We start from the raw sequence: 22,421 nt of genomic DNA, 5'->3' as shown, positions 1-22,421 counted from the left end.
TCTCCATACCCCTTGATCCCTTTAGCCATAAGGGCCATATCTAACTTCCTCTTAAATATATCCAATGAACTGGCATCGACAATTCTCTGCGGCAGGGAATTCCACAGATTAACAACTCTGAGTGAAGAAGTTTCTCCTCATCTCAGTCCTAAATAGCTTACCCCTTATCCTAAGACTGTGTCCCCTGGTTCTGCACTTCCCCAACATCGGGAACATTCTTCCTGCATCTAACCTGTCCAATCCCGTCAGAATCTTATATGTTTCTATGGGATCCCCTCATCCTTCTAAACACCAATGTATAAAGGCCCAGTTGATCCAGTCTCTCCTCATATGTCAGCCCTGCCATCTCGGGAATCAGTCTGGTGAACCTTCGCTGCACTCCCTCAATAGCAAGAACGTCCTTCCTCAGATTAGGAGACCAAAACTGAACACAATATTCCAGGTGAGGCCTCATCAAGGCCCGTACAACTGCAGCAAGACCTCCCTGCTCCTATACTCAAATCCACTAGCTATGAAGGTCAACATATCATTTGCCGCCTTCACCGCCTGATGTACCTGCATGCCAACTTTCAATGACTGATGAACCATGACACCCAGGTCTTGTTGCACCTCCCCCTTTCCCAATCTGCTGCCATTCAGATAATATACTGTCTTCGCGTTTTTGCCCCCAAAGTGGATAACCTCACATTTATCCACATTATACTGCATCTGCCATGCATTTGCCCACTCACCTAACCTGTCCAAGGCACACTGCAGCCTCCTAGCGTCCCCCTCACAGCTCACACCACCACCCAGTTTAGTGTCATCTGCAAACTTGGAGATATTACACTCAATTCCTTCATCCAAATCATTGATGTATATTGTAAAGAGCTGGGGTCCCAGCACTGAGCCCTGCGGCACTCCACTAGTCACTGCCTGCCATTCTGAAAAGGACCAGTTTATCCCGACTCTCTGCTTCCTGTCTGCCAACCAATTCTCTATCCACGTCCGTACATTACCCCCAGTACCATGTGCTTTGATTTTGCACACCAATCTCTTGTGTGGGACCTTGTCAAAAGTTTTTGAAAGTCCAAATACACCACATCCACTGGTTCTCCCTTGTCCACTCTACTAGTTACATCCTCAAAAAATTCCAGATTTGTCAAGCATGATTTCCCTTTCATAAATCCATGCTGACTTGGACCGATCCTGTCACTGCTTTCCAAATGCGCTGCTATTTCACCTTTAATAATAGATTCCAACATTTTCCCCACTACTGATGTCAGGCTAACCAGTCTATAATTACCCACTTTCTCTCTCCCTCCCTTTTTAAAAAGTGGTGTTACATTAGCTACCCTCCAGGCCATAGGAACTGAACCTGAGTCGATAGACTATTGGAAAATGATCACCAATGCATCCACTATTTCTAGGGCCACTTCCTTAAGTACTCTGGGATGCAGACGATCAGGCCCTGGGGATTTATTGGCCATCAATCCCATCAATTTCCCCAACACAATTTCCCGCCTAATAAGGATATCCTTCAGTTCCTCCTCCTCACTAGACCCTCGGTCCCCTAGTATTTCTGGAAGGTCATTTGTGTCTTCCTTCGTGAAGACAGAACCAAAGTATTTGTTCAATTGGTCTGCCATTTCTTTGTTCCCCATTATAAATTCACCTGAATCCGACTGCAAGGGACCTACGTTTGTCTTCACTAATCGTTTTCTCTGCAAAAGCTTCCATCGATATGTGAAGTCAGTTTTTATGTTCCCGGCAAGCTTCTTCTCGTACTCTATTTTCCCCCTCTTAGTTAAACCCTTTGTCCTCCTCTGCTGAATTCTAAATTTCTCCCAGTGCTCAGGTTTGTTGCTTTCTCTGGCCAATTTATATGCCTCTTTATTGGATTTAACACTATCCTTATTTCCCTTGTTAGCCACCTTCCCTGTTTTGTTTTTACTCCAGACAGGGATGTACAATTGCTGAAGTTCTGATGTTTACCATTGCCTATCCACCATCAACCCTTTAAGTATCATTTGCCAGTCTATTCCAGCCAATTCACGTCTCAAACCATCGAAGTTACCTTTCCTTAAGACCCTAGTTTCTGAATTAACTGTGTCACTCTCCATCTTAATAAAGAATTCTACCATGTTATGGTCACTCTTTCCCAAGGGGCCTCGCACAACAAGATTGCTAATTAGTCATTTCTCATTACACATCACCCAGTCTAGGACGGCCAGCTCCCTAGTTGGTTCCTCGACATATTGGTCAAGAAAACCATCCCTAATACACTCCAGGAAATCCTCCTCCACCGCATTGCTACCAGTTTGGTTAGCCCAGTCAATATGTAGATTAAAGTCACCCATGATAACTGCTGTACCTTTATTGCATGCATCTCTAATTTCTTGTTTGATGCTATTCCCAACCTTATTACGACTGTTTGGTGGTCTGTACACAACTCCCACTAGCGTTTTCTGTCCCTTGGTATTTCGTAGCCCCACCCATACCGATTCCACATCATCCAAGCTAATGTCCTTTCTTACTATTGAATTAATTTCCTCTTTAACCAGCAACGCCACCCCGCCTCCTTTTCCTTTCTGTCTATCCTTCCTAAATGTTGAATACCCTTGGATGTTGAGTTCCCAGCCTTGGTCACCCTGGAGCCATATCTCCGTGATGCCAATCACATCATACCCGTTAACTGCTATCTGCGCAGTTAATTCGTCCACCTTATTCCGAATACTCCTCGCATTGAGACACAGAGCCTTCAGGTTTGTCTTTCTAACACACTTTGCCCCTTTAGAATTTGGCTGTAATGTGGTTCTTTTTGCTTTTTGCCTTAGGTTTATCTGCCCTCCACTTTTACTTTTCCTCTTTCTATCTTTTGCTTCTGCCCCATTCTACTTCCCTCTGTCTCCCTGCATAGGTTCCCATCCCCCTGCCGTATTAGTTTAACTCTTCCCCAACAGCATTAGCAAACACTCCCCCTCGGACATTGGTTCCGGTCCTGCCCAGGTGCAGACTGTCCGGTTTGTACTGGTCCCACCTCCCCCAGAACCGCTTCCAATGTCCCAGGAATTTGAATCCCTCCCTTCTGCACCACTCATCAAGCCACGTATTCATCTGAGCTATTCTACGATTCCTACTCTGACTATCACGTTGCTGTTTGTGGGAGCTTGCTGTGCACACATTGGCTGCCACGTTTCCCACATTACAACAGCGAGTACACTCCAAAAGTACTTCACTGGCTGCGAAGCGCTTTGGGACGTCCGGTGGTTTTGAAAAGCGCTATATAAATGCAATTTCTTTCCCTCCCTCCCTCTGCCTCGCTCACTCTGGTTCAGGAGTACCACTGGGAACAGTTTGCCTGCCTTTGAGCTATGAAATGATGCTGATAAGTGGAGATACAGGGCTGCACTCATCGATATAATCTCTGGGGAGACTGAAAGTCCGATCCATGTTTCACAGGAACTTGGGGGCAGCTTAATTGGTGACCACCCGAGCTGGTGGATATTGTCAGCTTGGCTCAGTTGATGGCACTCTCGCCTCCGAGTCAGAAGATTGTGGGTTCAAGCTCCACTGCAGGATATAATCTAAACGGACACTTGTCCAGGGCTGGACTGAGGGAGTGCGCAGTGCTGTACTGAGGGAGTGCGCAGTGGGTGAGGTGCCGTACTGAGGGAGTGCGCAGTGGGTGAGGTGCTGTACTGAGGGAGTGCGCAGTGGGTGAGGTGCCGTACTGAGGGAGTGCGCAGTGGTTGAGGTGTCGTACTGAGGGAGTGCGCAGTGGTTGAGGTGCCGTACTGAGGGAGTGAGTGAGGTGTCGTACTGAGGGAGTGCGCAGTGAGTGAGGTGCCGTACTGAGGGAATGTGGCAGTGTTTTATATGTTGATGAGACGTTAAACTGTGACCTGTTCAGGTAATGTTCAAGATCTCGTGACATTATTAAAGAGCAGGCAGTTCTCCCAGGGTCCTGGCCAACGTTCCAAACTCGAGCACGGCCATCCGATGAATTGCTTACGTGTCTCGTTGCTGTTTTGAGAACTTACTAAGTGCAAAATGGCCACTATGTTTGCCCGCAGTCTGCTTCACAGGAAGGTTAGGATCAGGAGGAGGCCATTCGGCCCCTCGAGCCTGCTCCGCCATTCAATTAGATGGCAGCTGATTTGCGCCTCAAATCCATTCACCGCCCTTGCTTTCTATCCCTCGATACCCTTACCCAGCAAAACTAGATCTGAGTCTTGAAAGCTCCAATTGTCTCCCAGCATCCACAGCCTTTTGCGAGGGGAAGAGAGTTCCAGATTTCAGAATAATTCATTGTAAGTGGCGAGCTATGGGATGTTTCAGAGAGAAAGAACAAACTTACATTTATATAGCGCCTTTCACATCCTCGGGATGCCCCAAAGCGCTTTACTGCCAATGAAGTACTTTTCAAGTGTAGTCACTGTTGTAATGTGGCAGCTAATTGCGCACAGCAAGCTCCCACAAACAGCAATGTGATAATAACCAGATAATCTGTTTTAGCGATGTTGATTGAGGGATAAATATTGGCCCCAGGACACCGGGGATAACTCCCCTGCTCTTCTTCAAAATAGTGCCATGGGATCCTTTACGTCCACCTGGTTTAACGTCTCATCCAAAAGACAGCACCTCCGACAGTGCAGCACTCCCTCAGCGCTGCACTGGGAGTGTCAGCTTAGATTTTTGTGCTCAGGTGTCTCGAGTGGGACTTGAACCCACGACCTTCTGACTCAGAGGCGAGTGTGCTGCCCACTGAGCCACGGCTAACACCTGTGATTCGACGCTATACAAGAGGGAAAATTACAAAAATGGGAGTGAGAGAAGTATTAATAAATAAAGAAAAATATTTGTTTCAAACTGTGAAAATGTTGGCTTTTAATGTATAACCTAAATCAGTATTTATCTTTTATTTATTTTAGAGAACTTCGACCCGACACACAGACGCTCTGAGAAGTCACACCACGGGTCTTGACCGAGTTTCCGAGACAACTGTGTATCCCCCGTGTCAAACCATGGACGTGGGTCCCGAGGCGCCTTGCCCTGCGACAGAAATCCCGGCTGCGGACTGCCACACAGACCCGCGGGATGCTGAGGAGCGGAATCGCTTTGGAACGGTTGAGAATGGGCCTGTGAGTTTATCCTTCACAGCCCAACCCCTGCTGAAAGAGGCCAATCAGGAGGTAGGTCCAGCAAATGCAACAGTTTTGAAAGCTAATTGCACCTGGACTGTCAATACAGGGGACTAAACTTGGGTACAGGGAGGGGCATCATCTCAAAGTTCGCAGACGACACCGGACTTGAAACTGCAGTGCACAGGAGGATCTTATCGAAACGTATAAGATTATGAGGGAGCTTGACAAGGTGGATGCAGAGAGGATGTTTCCACTGATGGGGGAGACTAAAACCAGGGGGCATAATCTTAGAATAAGGGTATTATGTCTGTAATGCACTTATGAATGACTCCACGAGTCAATGTGTTGTACTCAAACTGAAGTGACCTTGGTCCTTTAATCGTAACTCCAGAGTGAGGCACAAGCATGGTGAGCAGCCTTTTATACTGGGCCCTGCACACCTGGGCAGGTGACCCTCAGGTCTCCCACCGCAGTGCCCTCTGGTGGACAGCCTCTGACACCGGGGCAGGAAACCCCGGTCTCCACCAGTTGCACCCTCTAGTGGTGCCAGCATAGTATATACACAGTGTAAACCTTATTGATAGTACATCAGGTAACAAGTCTCCATCTTATACAGTGACTACACAGAGAGTATATCTATCGTCTGCATATATAACAAAGGGGCCACCCATTTAAAACTGAGATGGAGGATTTTCTTCTCTGAGGGTTGTAAATCTGTGGAATTCGCTGCCCCAGAGAGCTGTGGAAGCCGGGACATTGAATAAATTTAAGACAGAGATATACAGTTTCTTAACCGATAAGGGGTTATGGGGAGCGAGCAGGGAAATGGAGCTGAGTCCATGATCGGATCAGCCATAATCTCATTGAATGGCGGAGCAGACTCGAGGGGCCGTATGGCCTACTCCTGCTCCTATTATGTTCTTATGAGAGGAATGGGAGGAGACTTGTAGTGCTGGTCAAATGTGTTGCCACAGAGTGCTGCAATAGAGGTTTAAATCAATAATTTCCCCCATACTCGTCTGAGTCAGAAGTTTGTGGGTTCAAGTCCCGCTCCAGAGAATTGAATTCCAAAAAAATCCAGGCTGACTCTCTCAGTGCAGTGCTGAGGGAGTGCTGCACTGTCGGAGGTGCAGTCTTTCGGATAAGACGTTAAAACAAGGCCCCGGATTATCTGGTATTTATCACATTGCTGTTTGTGGGAGCAAATTGACTGCTGCATTTCCCACATTACAACAGTGACGACACTTTAAAAGTATTTCATTGGCTGTAAAGTGCTTTGGGACGTCTGGTGGTTGTGAAAGGCGCTATATAAATGCAAGTCTTTTTTTAATACCCTGCCGAGAAACCGCACATGTGTGTCTCCCCGACTCGGGAAAGATTGGACTGCGATGTCATTCCCTCCCTCCACCCCCCCCCCCCCATATCCTACTCCCCCTGTTGAAACTGTTTCCCCAACCCTGTAACGGTATTGAACGTGAGAGATTCCCAGCCTAGCTCACTGTGCCAGTGCTCTGAGCTGGAACCCTTGACTGGTCTTTGGCCCCCGTTAAATTCATTTACTGCTCCTCGGAGATCAACACTGCAATTTGGTCTCTACTCGTGTGGGAGTCATTGAGCAATTATCTAACACACTAATTACCCTCGCAGGTATGCTCACAGTCTCAATTTGTCTGGGCAGGAATGATGTTGAATTAACGTGATAGGCACAAAATGTGGCCGTGGTTTTTGGTCTTAATTTGCCACCAGGGGGCGGTCTATCCCTCCGAGCCTATTGGCAAAGTGTCCTCTCCCTCGCGTGCTGACCATGCTGCTACTATTCTATGATATACAACAGCAACTTGTAGTAAAACAGTGGCTCAGTGGGTAGCACTCTCGCCTCTGAGTCAGAAGGTTGTGGGTTCAAGTCTCACTAAGCTGACACTCCCAGGGCAGTGCTGAGGGAGTGCTGCACTGTCGGAGGTGCCGTCTTTCGGATGAGACGTTAAACCGAGGAGGCCCTGTCTGCTCTCTCGGGTGGAAGTAAAAGATTCCACGACACTATTTCGAAGAGGAGCAGGCGAGTTCTCCCCGGTGTCCTGGGGCCAATATTTATCCCTCAATCAACATCACAAAAAACAGATTATCTGGTCATTATCACGTTGCTGTTTGTGGGAGCTTGCTGTGCGCTAATTGGCTGCCGCGTTACCCACATTACAACAGTGACTACACTCCAAAAGTATTTCATTGGCTGCAAAGCGCTTTGAGACGTTCAGTGGTCGTGAAAGGTGCTATATAAATCCAAGTATTTAAAATGTTCACTGGAACGTTATCAAACGAAATGTAACATCAAGCCTCATAGAGATATTAGGACAGGTGACCAAAAGCTGGGTCAAAGAGGCCGGTTTTAAGGAGCGTCTTAAAGGAGGCAGAGGGGTTCAGGCAGGGAATCCCAGAGCATGGGGCCCGGGCAGCTGAAGGCACGGCCTTCCATTGGTGGGGTGAAGGAAATCGAGGTGCACAAGAGGCCAGAATTGGAGGAGCGCAGAGATCTCGGAGGGTTGTCGGGCTGGAGGAGGTTACATGTTTAGGGAGGGGGAGGCCATGCAGGGCCAGGGGTTACTTCATTTCCATCCGCTCCCATTTTTTTTAAAGTATTATTTCAAAAACAAACCACCAACAGCAACATCAACTTGAATTTGTATAGCGCCTTTCGTGTAGTGAAACGCCCCGAGGAGCATTACGTGATTAAACCAAATTTAGAGTTCCTCACGTTTATTTATCGACTTGCTGTTATTTTTGTTGTGGGGAGCGGGGGAGTGGGGGGGGGGAGAAGGGGTATGACTGTTCCCTGGTTACACTGGGTGACCAATGGTGCTGTATTTCTCCTAGCCTCCGATGGTGCCCAGAAACCTCGCCCCACCGCCTCCGTTCGCTCCCCGGGGTCAGAATGGATCCGCCGAGAATGGCCGGTGCTTCCGACTGCCAGCCGCGACGGGTGAGTGATGAAACATCGTGCGTTGGCACCTCGCCTTGTGCCAGGCTCCCCCCCCCCACCCCCGCCCCCGCCCCCTCCCCCTCCCTCACTTCCCCCCGCCCCCTCCCTCACTTCCCCCCGCCCCCTCCCTCACTTCCCCCCGCCCCCTCCCTCACTTCCCCCGCCCCCTCCCTCACTTCCCCCCGCCCCCTCCCTCACTTCCCCCCGCCCCCTCCCTCACTTCCCCCCGCCCCCTCCCTCACTTCCCCCCGCCCCCTCCCTCACTTCCCCCCGCCCCCTCCCTCACTTCCCCCCGCCCCCTCCCTCACTTCCCCCCGCCCCCTCCCTCACTTCCCCCCGCCCCCTCCCTCACTTCCCCCCGCCCCCTCCCCCTCCCCTCCCCCCGCCCCCTCCCCCTCCCCCTCCCTCACTTCCCCCCGCCCCCTCCCTCACTTCCCCCCGCCCCCTCCCTCACTTCCCCCCGCCCCCTCCCTCACTTCCCCCCGCCCCCTCCCTCACTTCCCCCCGCCCCCTCCCTCACTTCCCCCCGCCCCCGCCCCCTCCCCCTCCCTCACTTCCCCCGCCCCCCTCCCTCACTTCCCCCCGCCCCCTCCCTCACTTCCCCCCGCCCCCTCCCTCACTTCCCCCCGCCCCCTCCCTCACTTCCCCCCGCCCCCCTCCCTCACTTCCCCCGCCCCCTCCCTCACTTCCCCCGCCCCCTCCCTCACTTCCCCGCCCCCTCCCTCACTTCCCCCCGCCCCCTCCCTCACTTCCCCCGCCCCCTCCCTCACTTCCCCCGCCCCGTCCCTCACTTCCCCCGCCCCCCTCTCTCTTCCCCCCCCCCCCACCGCCCCCCTCTCGCTTCCCCACCGCCCCCCTCTCGCTTCCCCCCCGCCCCCCTCTCGCTTCCTCCCCCGCCCCCCTCTCGCTTCCCCCCCCGCCCCCCTCTCGCTTCCCCCCCCGCCCCCCTCTCGCTTCCCCCCCCGCCCCCCTCTCGCTTCCCCCCCGCCCCCCTCTCGCTTCCCCCCCGCCCCCCTCTCGCTTCCCCCCCCGCCCCCCTCTCGCTTCCCCCCCCCGCCCCCCTCTCGCTTCCCCCCCCGCCCCCTCTCGCTTCCCCCCCCCGCCCCCTCTCGCTTCCCCCCCCCGCCCCCCTCTCGCTTCCCCCCCCGCCCCCCTCTCGCTTCCCCCCCGCCCCCCTCTCGCTTCCCCCCCGCCCCCCTCTCGCTTCCCCCCCCGCCCCCTCTCGCTTCCCCCCCCCGCCCCCCTCTCGCTTCCCCCCCCGCCCCCCTCTCGCTTCCCCCCCCCGCCCCCCTCTCGCTTCCCCCCCGCCCCCCTCTCGCTTCCCCCCCCGCCCCCCTCTCGCTTCCCCCCGCCCCCCTCTCGCTTCCCCCCCCGCCCCCTCTCGCTTCCCCCCGCCCCCCTCTCGCTTCCCCCCCCCGCCCCCCTCTCGCTTCCCCCCCCCGCCCCCCTCTCGCTTCCCCCCCCGCCCCCCTCTCGCTTCCCCCCCCCGCCCCCCTCTCGCTTCCCCCCCGCCCCCCTCTCGCTTCCCCCCCCCCTCTCGCTTCCCCCCCCGCCCCCTCTCGCTTCCCCCCCCCGCCCCCCTCTCGCTTCCCCCCCCGCCCCCCTCTCGCTTCCCCCCCCCGCCCCCCTCTCGCTTCCCCCCCCCGCCCCCCTCTCGCTTCCCCCCCCCCGCCCCCCTCTCGCTTCCCCCCCCCCGCCCCCCTCTCGCTTCCCCCCCCCCGCCCCCCTCTCGCTTCCCCCCCCCCGCCCCCCTCTCGCTCCCCCCCCGCCCCCCTCTCTCTCTTTTTCTCTCTCTCTCTCTTCCCCCCCCCCCCCCCCCGTGGGGGGGCATTGGCCGGACCAGTTTAGTATTCGCACCGATCTGGGTGCTTCCCTTGGGTCGTTTCCATCCGGTGCCAGATTGATCTCTGGGTAGACCCGGATCCTTGCGCGGTGGTGTATCGGTCACCCATTCCCGGATGTGACTGAAATTGAAATGAAGAATGAGGAGAGGTTTAATGCTCGTTTTACACGATGGCGCACGAGTCCAAATCTGACCCATTCAAATTCCGTTTTACAACTTGGCATTGTGGGATCTGAACTTACCATCTCTGGATTGCCCATCCAGTACTTTGTCTTAGCAGCAGAATAATACGTTGCACATTCTATGATGTGTCATTGAATATATTTAAGGTGGAGATTGACAGATTTTTGAACGATAAGGGTGTCTCATAGACTCAGAAAATAGGAGCAGTAGTCGGCCATTCGGCCCTTTGAGTCTGCACCACCATTCAATATGATCATGGGCTGATCCTGTATCTCAACACCACATTCCCACTGTTTCCCCATACCCCTTTTGTTTCTAGAAATCTACACATGTCCCTCTTGAATATATTCTCTGACTTGGCCTCCACAGTCTTCTGTGGTAGAGAATTCCACAGGTTCACCACCCTCTGAGTCCTAAATTTCCTACCCCGTATCCTGAGACTGTGACCCCTTGTTCTAGACTTCCCAGCCGGGGGGAAACATCCTCCCCGCATCCAGTCTATCCAACTCAGTCAGAATTTTATGCGTTTCAATGAGATCCCCTCTCATTCTTCTGAACTCTAGTGAATACAGGCCCAGTCGACCCAATCCCTCCTCATACGACAGTCCTGCCATCCCAGGAACCAGTCTGGTGAACCTTCGCTGCACTCCCTCTATGGCAAGTATATCCTTTCTTTGGTAAACTGCACACAATACTCCAGGTGCGGTCTCACCAAGGCCCTGTATAACTGCAGTAAGACATCCTTGTTCCTGTATTCAAATCCTCTTGTAATGAAGGCCAACATACCATTTGCCTTCGTAACTGCTTGCTGCACCGGCATGTTTGCTTTCACTGACTGGTGTACAAGGACACCCAGGTCCCTCAGTACATCGACACTTCCCAAGCCATCACCATTTAAATAATACTTTGTCCTTATGTTTTTCCTACCCAAGTGGATAACTTCACATTTATCCACGTTATACTGCATCTTGTGTTTGCCCACTCACTCAACCTATCTAAATCACCTTGCAGCGTCTTTGCATCCTCCTCACAACTCACAATCCCACCTAGTTTTGTGTCGTCAGCAAACTTGGAAATATTACATTTGGTTCCCTCATCCAAATCATTTATTATATATATATATATATATATATATATATATATATATATTGTGAATAGCTGGGACCCCAGCACTGATCCCTGATGTACCCCACTAGTCACTGCCCGCCACCCCGAAAAAGACCCGTTTATTCCTACTCTGTTTCCTGTCAGTTAACCAATTTTCAATCCATGCCAATACATTACCCCCAATCCTATGTGCTTTAATTATGCAGACTAACCTCTTGCGTGAGACTTTATCAAAGGCCTTCTGAAAATCCAAATACACTACATCCACTGGTTCTCCCTTATCTATTCTATCAGTTACATCCTCAAAAAACTCCAGCAGGTTTGTCAAACGTGATTTTCCTTTCATAAATTTTTGTTTAATCCCATTGATATTATCTAAGTGTGCCGTTATCACATCCTTTATAATAGACTCTAGCATTTTCCCTACTAATGTTAGGCTAACCGGTCTGTAGTTTCCTGTTTTCTCTTTCCCTCCTTTTTTAAATAGTGGGGTTACATTTGCCACCCTCCAATCTGCAGGAACTGTTCCATAATCTATAGAATTTGCGAAGATGACAACCAATGTATCTACTATTTCCATGGCTACCTCTTTTCGTATTCTGGGATGCGGATCATCAGGCCCTGGGGATTTATCGGCCTTCAGTCCCATTAGTTTCCCCAGCACTATTTTCTTACTAATAATCATTTCCTTTAATTCCTCTTGCTCACTAGACCCTTGGTTCCCTATTGTTTCTGGGACGTTATTTGTGTCCTCTTCCGTGAAGGAAGAACTGAAGTATTTAATTGTTCTCCCCCTCTCCTTTACCCCTCCATTGGTAGCCGTGCCCTCAGCCATCTAAGTCGCAAGTTCTGGAATTCTGTCCCTCAAACCCTCTCTGCCTCTACACTGCTATCTCCCCCTTTAAAGCCACTTCTTTTTCCATGCCTTTGTTCTCACCTGGTGTCTCCATTTTTGCCTCGGTGTCTATTTCTGGCTGACTGTGCCTCTGAAGCGCCTTGGGATGTTTTTCTACGTTAAAGGCGCTATATAAATGCAAGTAGTTCTTTTTGCTGACGCACAGCAGTTGGACAGTGCTTTCAACCACATCTGTCCATTCTGAGAGAGTGCAATTTGGGAAGATGACAACCAATGCATCTGCTATTCCCAAGGGTTATGGGGAGCAGGGCAGGGAAGTGGAGTTGAGGCCAAGATCAGATCAGCCATGATCTTATTGAATGGCGGAGCAGGCTCGAGGGGCCGTATGGCCGAGTCCTGCTCCTATTTCTAATATTGTGTTCCATCTCTTGCTCCTGTCCTGATGAAGCAGCAAAGGACTGATTTTTTTTCCTCAGCAGAGCGGTCAATAACCAGGGGGCGTAGATTTAAAGTAATTGGTAGGAGGTTTAGAGGGGATTTGAGGAGAGCTTTCTTCACCCAGAGGGCGGTGGGGGTCTGGAACTCACTGCCTGAAAGGGCGGTAGAGACAGAAACCCTCGCCACATTTAAAAAAGTACTTTGATGTGCACTTGAACCTACGGGACTACGGACCGAGAGCTGGAAAGTGAGATTAGGCGCGGACACGCTGGGCCGAAATACCCTCCTTCTGGGCTGTAAACTTCTATGAATCATCTTGACTTATCATGAGCAATGATGCAGGAGATGTACTTTTTTTTGACGCAATTTGGCCACCGCATCACGCTTAATTTTTATATCGAACTCCGGCAGCAAAAACACGGCATTGATCTTCAATGTGCAAAGACACTTCCGACCAATGAATTGTCAGGAGGCTCAAACTGGGGAGAAAAACATGGAGAAATTTTTTAAAACAGTTTTCTCGTTAATTGAACTGAAGATCTGTCCCGCATTAATTGGTGTCGACTTGACCCGGAGAGGGCCCAGCGATTCTGATCTCGAGTGGAGCACCTTCGGGTGGAGTTTGCCCTTTGACCTTTGGATATTGAGTCATCGATGGGGTCGAGCACATTGGGTTAAAGTCGGGCAGGGGGTGGAATCGCAAAACCATACCACAGTCCGCTCCATTTTCCATCCATTTAAGTGGATGTACGGAAACCAGAGGCTGCGCTGTTGCATGCAATCTACCCGTCCAATCTCCCTGCACTTAGAAACATAGAAAATAGGTGCAGGAGTAGGCCATTTGGCCCTTCGAGCCTGCATCACCATTCAATAAGATCATGGCTGATCATTCACCTCAGTACCCCTTTCCTGCTTTCTCTCCATACCCCTTGATCGCTTTAGCCGTAAGGGCCACATCTAATTCCCTCTTGAATATATCCAATGAACTGGCATCAACAACTCTCTGCAGTAGGGAATTCCACGGGTTAACAACTCTCTGAGTGAAGAAGTTTCTCCTCATCTCAGTCCGCAATGGCTTATCCCTTATCCTTAGACTCTGTCTCCTGGTTCTGGACTTCCCCAACATCGGGAACATTCTTCCTGCATCTAACCTATCCAGTCCCATCAGAATTTTATATGTTTCCATGAGATCCCCTCTCACCCTTCTAAACTCCAGTGAATAAAGACCCAGTCGATCCAGTCGCTCCTCATATGTCAATCCAGCCATCCCGGGAATCAGTCTGGTGAACCTTCACTGCACTCCCTCAACAGCAAGAATGTCCTTCCTCAGATTAGGAGACCAAAACTGAACACAATATTCCAGGTGTGGCCTCACCAAGGCCCTGTACAACTGCAGCAAGACCTCCCTGCTCCTATACTCAAATCCCCTAGCTAAGAAGGCCAACATATCATTTGCCTTCTTCACCGCCTGCTGTACCTGCATGCCAACCTTCAATGACTGATGTACCATAACACCCACGTCTCACTGCACCTCCCCTTTTCCTAATCTGCCGCCATTCAGATAATATTCTCCCTTCTTGTTTTTGCCACCAAATTGGATAACTTCTCATTTATCCACATTATACTGCATCTGCCATGCGTTTGCCCACTCACCTAACCTGTCCAAGTCACCCTGCAGCCTCTTGGCGTCCTCCTCACAGCTCACACTGCCACCCAGCTTGGTGTCATCTGCAAACTTGGAGATATTACACTCAATTCCTTCATCCAAATCATTAATGTATATCGTAAATAGATGGGGTTCCACCACTAAGCCCTGTGGCACCCCACTAGTCACTGCCTGCCATTCTGAAAAGGATCCGTTTATCCTGACTCTCTGCTTCCTGTCTGCCAACAAGTTCTCTATCCACGTCAATACATTACCCCCAATACCATGCGCTTTGATGTTGCACACCAATCTCTTGTGTGGGACCTTGTCAAAGGCCTTTTGAAAGTCCAAATACGCCACATCCACTGGTTCTCCCTTGTCCACTCTACCAGTTACATCCTCAAAATATTCTAGAAGATTTGTCAAGCATGATTTCCCTTTCATAAATCCATGCTGACTTGGAACAGATCCTGTCACTGCTTTCCAAATGTGCTGCTATTTCATCTTTAATAATTGATTCCAACATTTTCCCCACTACTGATGTCAGGCTAACCGGTCTATAATTACCCATTTTCTCTCTCCCTCCTTTCTTAAAAAGTGGTGTTACATTAGCTACCCCCCAGTCCATAGGAACTGATCTAGAGTTGATAGACTGTTGGAAAATGATCACCAATGCATCCATATTTCTAGAGCCACTTCCTTAAGTACTCTGGGATACAGACTATCAGACCCCGGGGATTATCGGCCTTCAATCTCATCAATTTCCATAACATAATTTCCTGCCTAATAAGGATTTCCTTCAGTTCCTCCTTCTCACTTGACCCTCGGTCCCCTAGTATTTCCGGAAGGTTATTTGTGTCTTCCTTCGTGAAGACAGAACCAAAGTATTTGTTCAACTGGTCCGCCATTTCTTTGTTCCCCATTATAAATTCACCTGATTCTGACTGCAAGGGACCTACGTTTGTCTTCACTAATCTTTTTCTCTTCACATATCTATAGAAGCTTTTGCAGTCAGTTTTTATGTTCCCAGCAAGCTTCCTCTCGTACTCTATTTTCTCCCTCCTAATTAAACCCTTTGTCGTCCTCTGCTGAATTATAAAATTCTCCCAGTTCTCAAGTTTGCTGCTTTTTCTGGCCAATTTATATGCCTCTTCCTTGGATTTAACACTATCCTTAATTTCCCTTGTTAGCCACAGTTGAGCCACCTTCCCCGTTTTATTTTTACTCCAGACAGGGATGTACAATTGTTGAAGTTCATCCACGTGATCTTTAAATGTTTGCCATTGCCTATACACCGTCAACCCTTTAAGTATTATTCGCCAGTCTATTCTAGCCAATTCACGTCTCATACCATCGAAGTTACCTTTCCTTAAGTTCAGGACCCTAGTCTCTGAATTAACTGTGTCACTCTGCATCTTAATAAAGAATTCTACCATATTATGGTCACTCTTTCCCAAGGGGCCTCGCACAACAAGATTGCTAATTAGTCCTTTCTCATTACACATCACCCAGTCTAGGATGGCCAGCCCTCTAGTTGGTTCCTCGACATATTGGTCTAGAAAACCATCCCTAATACACTCCAGGAAATCCTCCTCCACCGTATTGCTACCAGTTTGGTTAGCCCAGTCAATATGTAGATTAAAGTCGCCCATGAAGTCGCTGTACCTTTATTGCATGCATCCCTAATTTCTTCTTTGATGCTCTCCCCAACCTCACTACTACTGTTTGGAGGTCTGTACACAACTCCCACTAGCGTTTTCTGCCCTTTGGTATTCCGTAGCTCCACCCATACCGATTCCACATCATCCAGGCTAATGTCCTTCCTTACTATTGCATTAATTTCCTCTTTAACCAGCAACGGCACCCCACCTCCTTTTCCTTTCTGTCTATCCTTCCTGAATGTTGAATACCGCTGGATGTCGAGTTCCCAGCGCACTTTAGTAGTGGAATAATCCGCTGCGTGTTACGTGGTAAGAACATAAGAAAGAGGAGCAGGAGTAGACTTTATGGCCCCTCGAGCCTGCTCCGCCATTTAATAAGATCATGGACTCAGCTCCACTTCCCTGCCCGCTCCCCATAACCCTTAACTCCCTTATCGCTGAAAAATCTGTCTGTCCCCACCTTAAATTTATTCAATGACCCAGCCTCCACAGCTCTCTGGGGCAGAGAAGTCCAAAGGATTTACAACCCTCAGAAGAAATTCCTCCTCATGTCCATTTTAAATGGGCGACCCCTTATTCTGAAACTATGTTCCCTAGTTCTAGATTCCCCCACCAGGAGAAACATCCTCTCTGTATTGACCCTGTCAAACCCCCCCCCCCCCCAGAATCTTGTACGGTTCAAAACCCTTGTCCTTGTCATGATGTTGTGACCATTGCCACAGGAGTCTGTTAGTGCAGTGCTGAGGGAGCGCTGCACTGTCCGAGGTGCTGTCCTTCAGATGAGACGTTAAACCGAGGCCCCGTATGCTCTCGGGTGGTCGTAAAAGCTCCCACGGCACTATTTCGAAGAAGAGCAAGGGAGTTATCCCTGGGGTCCAATATTTATCCCTCAGCCAACATAACCAAAAAAAGATTATCTGGGTCATTATCACATTGCTGTTTGTGGGAGCTTGCTGTGCGCAACTTGACTGCCGCGTTTCCCACATTAAAGCAGTGACTACACTCCAAAAAGTACTTCATTGGCTGTAAAGCGCTTTGAGACGTCCGGTGGTTGTGAAAGGCGCTATATAAATGCAAGTCTGTCTGTCTTTCTTTCTTACAACTGGAAATGCGTGAACATTGCTCAAACTGCAGTTTTTGTTTTCTGTGCCCTCTCCTGTTTTGTAGGTATGGGCAAGTTGAGCCTCTTGCTTGCCGCCAATCAAAGCGTGGGTGGAGTGAGCCTGTCGCCCAGCCAGGTGGCGTCGGTCAGTTTGCCGTATCAGGTGATGGTGCCCGTACTGTGCCAGGCCATTCCCACCACCACACCGGCCGGGAACTCCATCCCCAACACCGGCCTCTTGCAGTTCAACCTGCGGGACCTGAGCCTCCTTCCGACCGGCCAGCTTTTGGTGAGCGGCGTTTCCATCCCCGCCCCGGCCGGCAGTGCCGTGAGACCCGTCTCGCCGGAGCGGCAGATTTACTCTCCTGTGCTCGCCCCGTCTGCTCGGGAAAACCTTCCCGTCAAGCTCGACCCTCCCGCCCTGCCACCGGTGGCGAGCCTCAAACTACAGCAACAGGTATGGGGTAACGGGGGGGAGACGGTGAGTGGGGGGAGCTGGGGGGACAGTCGGTTTGGTGGAGGGAACGGGGTGGGGGAACAGGGGACGGTGGGGTTTGGTGGGGGGGGGGGCAGTTGGTTGGGTGGGGGGGAACGGGATGGGGGACAGGGGACGGTGGGGTTTGGTGGGGGGGGGCAGTCGGTTGGGTGGGGGGAACGGGATGGGGACAGGGGACAGTGGGTGGGGAGAGCGGGGGGGGACGGTCGGTTGGGTGGAGGGAACGGGGTGGGGGACGGGACGGTGGGTGGGGAGAGCGGGGGCGACAGTCGGTTGGGTGGGTGGGGGACAGGGGACAGTGGGTGGGGAGAGCGGGGGGGGGGGGTCGGTTGGGTGAGGGGGGAACAGGGTGGGGGACGGGACGGTGGGTGGGGAGAGCGGGGGGGGGCGGTCGGTTGGGTGGGGGGGGGAACAGGGTGGGGGAAGGGGACGGGGGGGGTGCAGTGGGGGGGCAGTTGGTTGGGTGCAGGGGGGGGCGGTGGCCGGGGGGATCTATGGGGGGGGGCTCACAGCAATGTTCAGCGATGCCACTTGGGTGGTGATCTGACGAGACGCGTCGCCCTGCCGTTATAGAACCCGCTCGGTTTTCATCGTCTTGAACTGGGCGGGCAATAAGGCAATTCCGTTTTACCACCCGATTGATGGTGAAAATTACCCCCTTTTCATGTTTTTGGGGGATATTTTCAACCCGTCAATCAAAATGTCAGTTTTATTTCCAATGATGGGGCCGTAATGTGTGTTTTATTACTGGGTTAAGTCTCCGTGATAGTGTCTGACCGATATTACGTTCTGTTTAATCCTTCAACCAACATCAGTGGGGGAAAAAAACCAGCAGGTTATCTGGCCATTATCACGTTGCTGTTTGTGGGAGCTTGCTGTGCTCAAATTGGCTGCCGCGTTTCCCACATTACAACAGTGACTATGCTTCAAAAAAATAAATATTTCATTGGCCGTAAAACACTTTGGTGGTCGTGAAAGGCGCTATATAAATGCAAGTATTTTTTTCCCTAAACCCCTCTACCCCTCTTTCCTCCTTTAAGGTGCTCCTTCAAACCTATCTCTTTGACCAGTCTTTTGGTCACCTCCCCTAATATCTCCTTGTGGTTTATATGGTGAAGCGCCTTGAGCCGTTTTACCACGTTAAAGGCGCTATATAAATGCGAGTTCTTCTTCTGTTTTGAAGAGAGCATTCGGGTGTTTCAGACACTGGGACCAGTGCAATGTGAGCGACAAAAGTGAGACAAATCGTATCTGTTAAACTGGCCAGCTCTTCTTCACAAAGAAGAACTCCCATTCAGCGAGTGTCTTTCACCACCTCGGGACATCCCAAACTGCCTTGCAGCCAATGAAATACTTTGGAATGTTGTAATGTCGGAAACCGAGATTACAATCAATGCTTTGCAATTCTCTACCCCGGGAGGTTGTGGGCACTCAGTCGATGAGGATGTGAAACGCCTGATATAAATATAAGTCTCTCTCGCTCCTCTCTTTCTCTCCCTTTTCTCTTTCTCGCCTCTCTCTCTCTCTCTTTTCTCTCTCTTTTTCCAGTTCTGATGGACTTATACCCCAATGTTAGAAAAAAGGAATTTGCACATCATAACCTCCTAGATGTCCCGAAACGTTTTACAGCCAATGAAGTACTTTTTGGAGTGCAGTCACTGTTGTAATGTGGGAAACGCGGCAGCCAATTTGCGCACAGCAAGCTCCCACAAGAGACAGCAGACGGGGCCTCGGTTTAACATCTCATCCGAAAGACGGCACCTTCAACAGTGCAACACTGGGTACGGTAGCAGAGTGGTTATGTCACTGGACTAATGATCCAGAGACATCAGTTTAAATCCCACCACAGCAGCTGGGGAATATAAATTCAGTTAATTAAATAAATCTGGAATTAAAATGTTAGTGTCAGTGATGGTGACCATGAAATATTGGATTGTTGTAAAAACCCATCTGGTTCACTGATCTCCTTTAGGGAAGGAAATCTGCCGTCCTTACCTGGTCTGGCCGATATGTGACTCCAGACCCACAGCAATGGGTTGACTCTTAACTGTCCTCTGAAAGGGCCCAGCGAGACACTCAGTTGTACCAAACCGCTCCGACAAAGTCAGCGTTGTGGGAGCACCTTCACCACACGGACTGCAGCGGTTTAAGGTGGCAGCTCACCACCACCTTCTCAAGGGGCAATTAGGGATGGGCAATAAATGCCGGCCTTGCCAGCGACACCCACATCCAAAGAATGAATAAATAAAGACATTTTAAATTCCCTCAGTAGGGAATCAAGATTTTAAAAAGTGGAGTGGAGATAGAGGATCAGCCACGATCTTATTGAATTGCTTTGGAGGAAGTTCAGAGAAGGTTCACTGGGTTGATTCCGGAGATGAGGGAGTTGACTTGTGAGGAATGGTTGAGTAGGTTGGGCCTCTAACCATTGGACTTCAGAAGAGGTGATCGTATCGAAAATTCAGAAGAATGAGAGGTGATCTTATCGAAACGTATAAGATTGTGAGGGGGCTTGACAAGGTGGATGCAGAGAGGATGTTTCCACTGATGGGGGCGACTAGAACTAGGGGGCATAATCTTAGAATAAGGGGCCGCCCATTTAAAACTGAGATGAGGAGAAATTTCTTCTCTGAGGGGTGTAAATCTGTGGAATTCGCTGCCTCAGAGTGCTGTGGAAGCTGGGACACTGAATATATTTAAGACAGAGATAGACAGTTTCTTAAATGATAAGGGAATAAGGGGTTATGGAGAGCGGGCAGGGAAGTGGACCTGAGTCCATGATCGGATCAGCCATGATCTTATTAAATGGCGGAGCAGGCTCGAGGGGCCGTGTGGCCTACTCCTATTTTTTGTGAGCCATGATCATATTGAAATGGTGGTGCAGGCTCGAAGGGCCGAATGGCCTACTCCTGCATCTATTTTCTATGTGAGGCAAGGTATTGGAAATCGAATTCTACACCCAGTTTCTATTCTTTCTGTTCCAGTCACCGATGCCAATGGCCCCCACGGATGGTCAGCAGCAGTTAGTGGAGTCCTGCTTCCACACGCCTGTTCCCACGGCACAGGGCAAGAAGGCGGAGGGACTGCAGGTCATGGTGGGGTCTCCCGCCCAGCGCAGGCTGGAAATCGAGAACAGCGGCGCAAAGTAACGGATTGTACACTGCGTCTCGCAAATGAACATGAACGGCAGTGGGACGGTTAACTGCACTTACCGATCAATTCCGTCGGGTGTCGCTATTGCTGAAGTTTACCTGTGTGTAACCCCACCAATTGTTTACAAGTCCAGCCCACGCTGAATGATTGAGTACGTTGCTACTCAGTGAATGGGGGGGGGGTGTGCGAGGAAGGACACAGAGCATTACGGATTCTTCCCGCAGTTTATGGGGAGAGGTTTTTTATAATAACGTTGCGATTTTTTTTTTTTTTTTACATTTTAATATATTAAGATTGTCAGAAAAATTCTGGGCGGGGAATTGGGACTTCCCCAGAGCCCAGATTACAGAAGAGCATTTTTCAGGACCGACAGACCTCTCACTGAGGACAGGTGGAATGTAAAACGAACAGTAACTAACCACAGCATGCGGCAGCTGTTGGAATTCGACGTAGTATTACCTCTGTATTTTGTTTAAAAAAAAAAATACCCTTCCTGTATTCACTTGTGTTTGATGGACAGCACGCCCGCCGGTGAGGGTGAGTGTTAGTAATGTGAACGAGTTGAATAACTGCAGAATAATTGTACTGTGCGCTAATCATCAGTTGTCACCAGGCAAGTTTAAATACCCCCCCCCCTGCCCTGCAAAAAATACCCCACGGGGTGAGAGCAAAGAGTTACTTTGGAGCAACTGCACCAAATGACAGTCACGACCAGAAGGGATCTTGGTTTTACCCGTTTCTCGGCCCGGCCCGCTGTATAATTGCGATTCGCTGAGAGTGTGGTGCATTGCGCCGCAGATAGTGGACTGAGATTGCTGCCGTCTGCTCCTTCTCTGTGACGGACAAACTACAAGTCACAGTCTCACTTCACCTAAAGGTCCTCTTTACCCTCTGTCCCGAGCTCGGAGCTGCAGCTAAACGCTCGTGTCCACTTCAAAACCATTACTGATCCCAATCTGCATCCGGTTCCGATATCCAGCATATCCTATATTCCGGTATCCTTGTCCCATCTCCCCCCCCCCCCCACCCCCCCCCCCCCCAAAATTGTATTGTTCTCCCAAAAAGTCTTGTTTTTTAAAAAAAAGAATATTTTTTTACGGAATCTAATTAACCAATTGGAAAAGCTCTCCAATTCACCTTCGATGGTCGAGTACCATTTGAAGGTCGGTTTTATCCTTCTAGCTAGGTCTTGGCCATTACTTGATCCTTCATGGCCCTGTGGGCAGAAGGGTTGCTATGTGTGGTAATTCATAATACAATCACTTTTTGCCTTCACAGTTGGAATATGTACATTTAAAAACAGAAAATGCTGGAGACACTGAGCATCTGTGGCGAGACTATTGGGCACTTTACAGCCTTTGGATTCAGCATCGAGTTCAACAATTTCAGATCATAACCTCTGCCCCCATTTTTTTCAGCCGTTCCCATTTACACCCTCTCTCTAGACCCATCTTTTGTTTCTTTACTTGTCCCATTACCGTCTCCTTTTGCCTCGCACCATCATCCCCTTTTGTTTCTCTAATCTCTCCTGCCTTCCACCCAATCACAGACCTTCCTTTTTGTTCTTTCCTCCCCTCCCCTCTCCCACCTTTCCCGGCCCCTGCACTTGGTCAAGAATCTGTTACTTCTCTAACTTTTTCCAGTTCTGACGAAGGGTCATCGACCTGAAACGTTAACTCGGTTTCTCTCTCTCTCTCTCTCTCTCTCTCTCTCTCTCTCTTCTCTCTCTCCTCTTCTCTTCTCTTCTCTTTCTCTCTCTCTCTCTTTCTTTCTCTCTCTCTCTCTCTCCCCCCCTCCACAGACCTGCCGAGTATTTCCAGCATTTTCTGCTCCTATT

The 22,421-nt window shown here is 50.3% G+C and overlaps 1 protein-coding gene across 1 annotated transcript in view; it reads left to right on the top strand.

Moving 5' to 3' along the window:
* Positions 1-21,538, top strand: part of e2f7 (E2F transcription factor 7) — a 57,013-nt gene extending 35,475 nt beyond the window's left edge. Inside the window, exons 11-14 of the mRNA XM_070901538.1 lie at positions 4,914-5,174; positions 7,995-8,100; positions 17,001-17,392; positions 20,416-21,538. Coding sequence (XP_070757639.1) covers positions 4,914-5,174; positions 7,995-8,100; positions 17,001-17,392; positions 20,416-20,580 — 924 coding nt within the window. The 3' untranslated portion in view covers positions 20,581-21,538. The remainder of the gene's footprint in view (positions 1-4,913; positions 5,175-7,994; positions 8,101-17,000; positions 17,393-20,415) is intronic.
* Positions 21,539-22,421: the final 883 nt, after the last annotated feature.

Source organism: Pristiophorus japonicus, chromosome 15 (assembly GCF_044704955.1).
Source record: "Pristiophorus japonicus isolate sPriJap1 chromosome 15, sPriJap1.hap1, whole genome shotgun sequence".
In the NCBI taxonomy this organism is placed as follows: domain Eukaryota; kingdom Metazoa; phylum Chordata; class Chondrichthyes; family Pristiophoridae; genus Pristiophorus; species Pristiophorus japonicus.
This window is presented reverse-complemented; position numbering and strand designations above follow the sequence as displayed.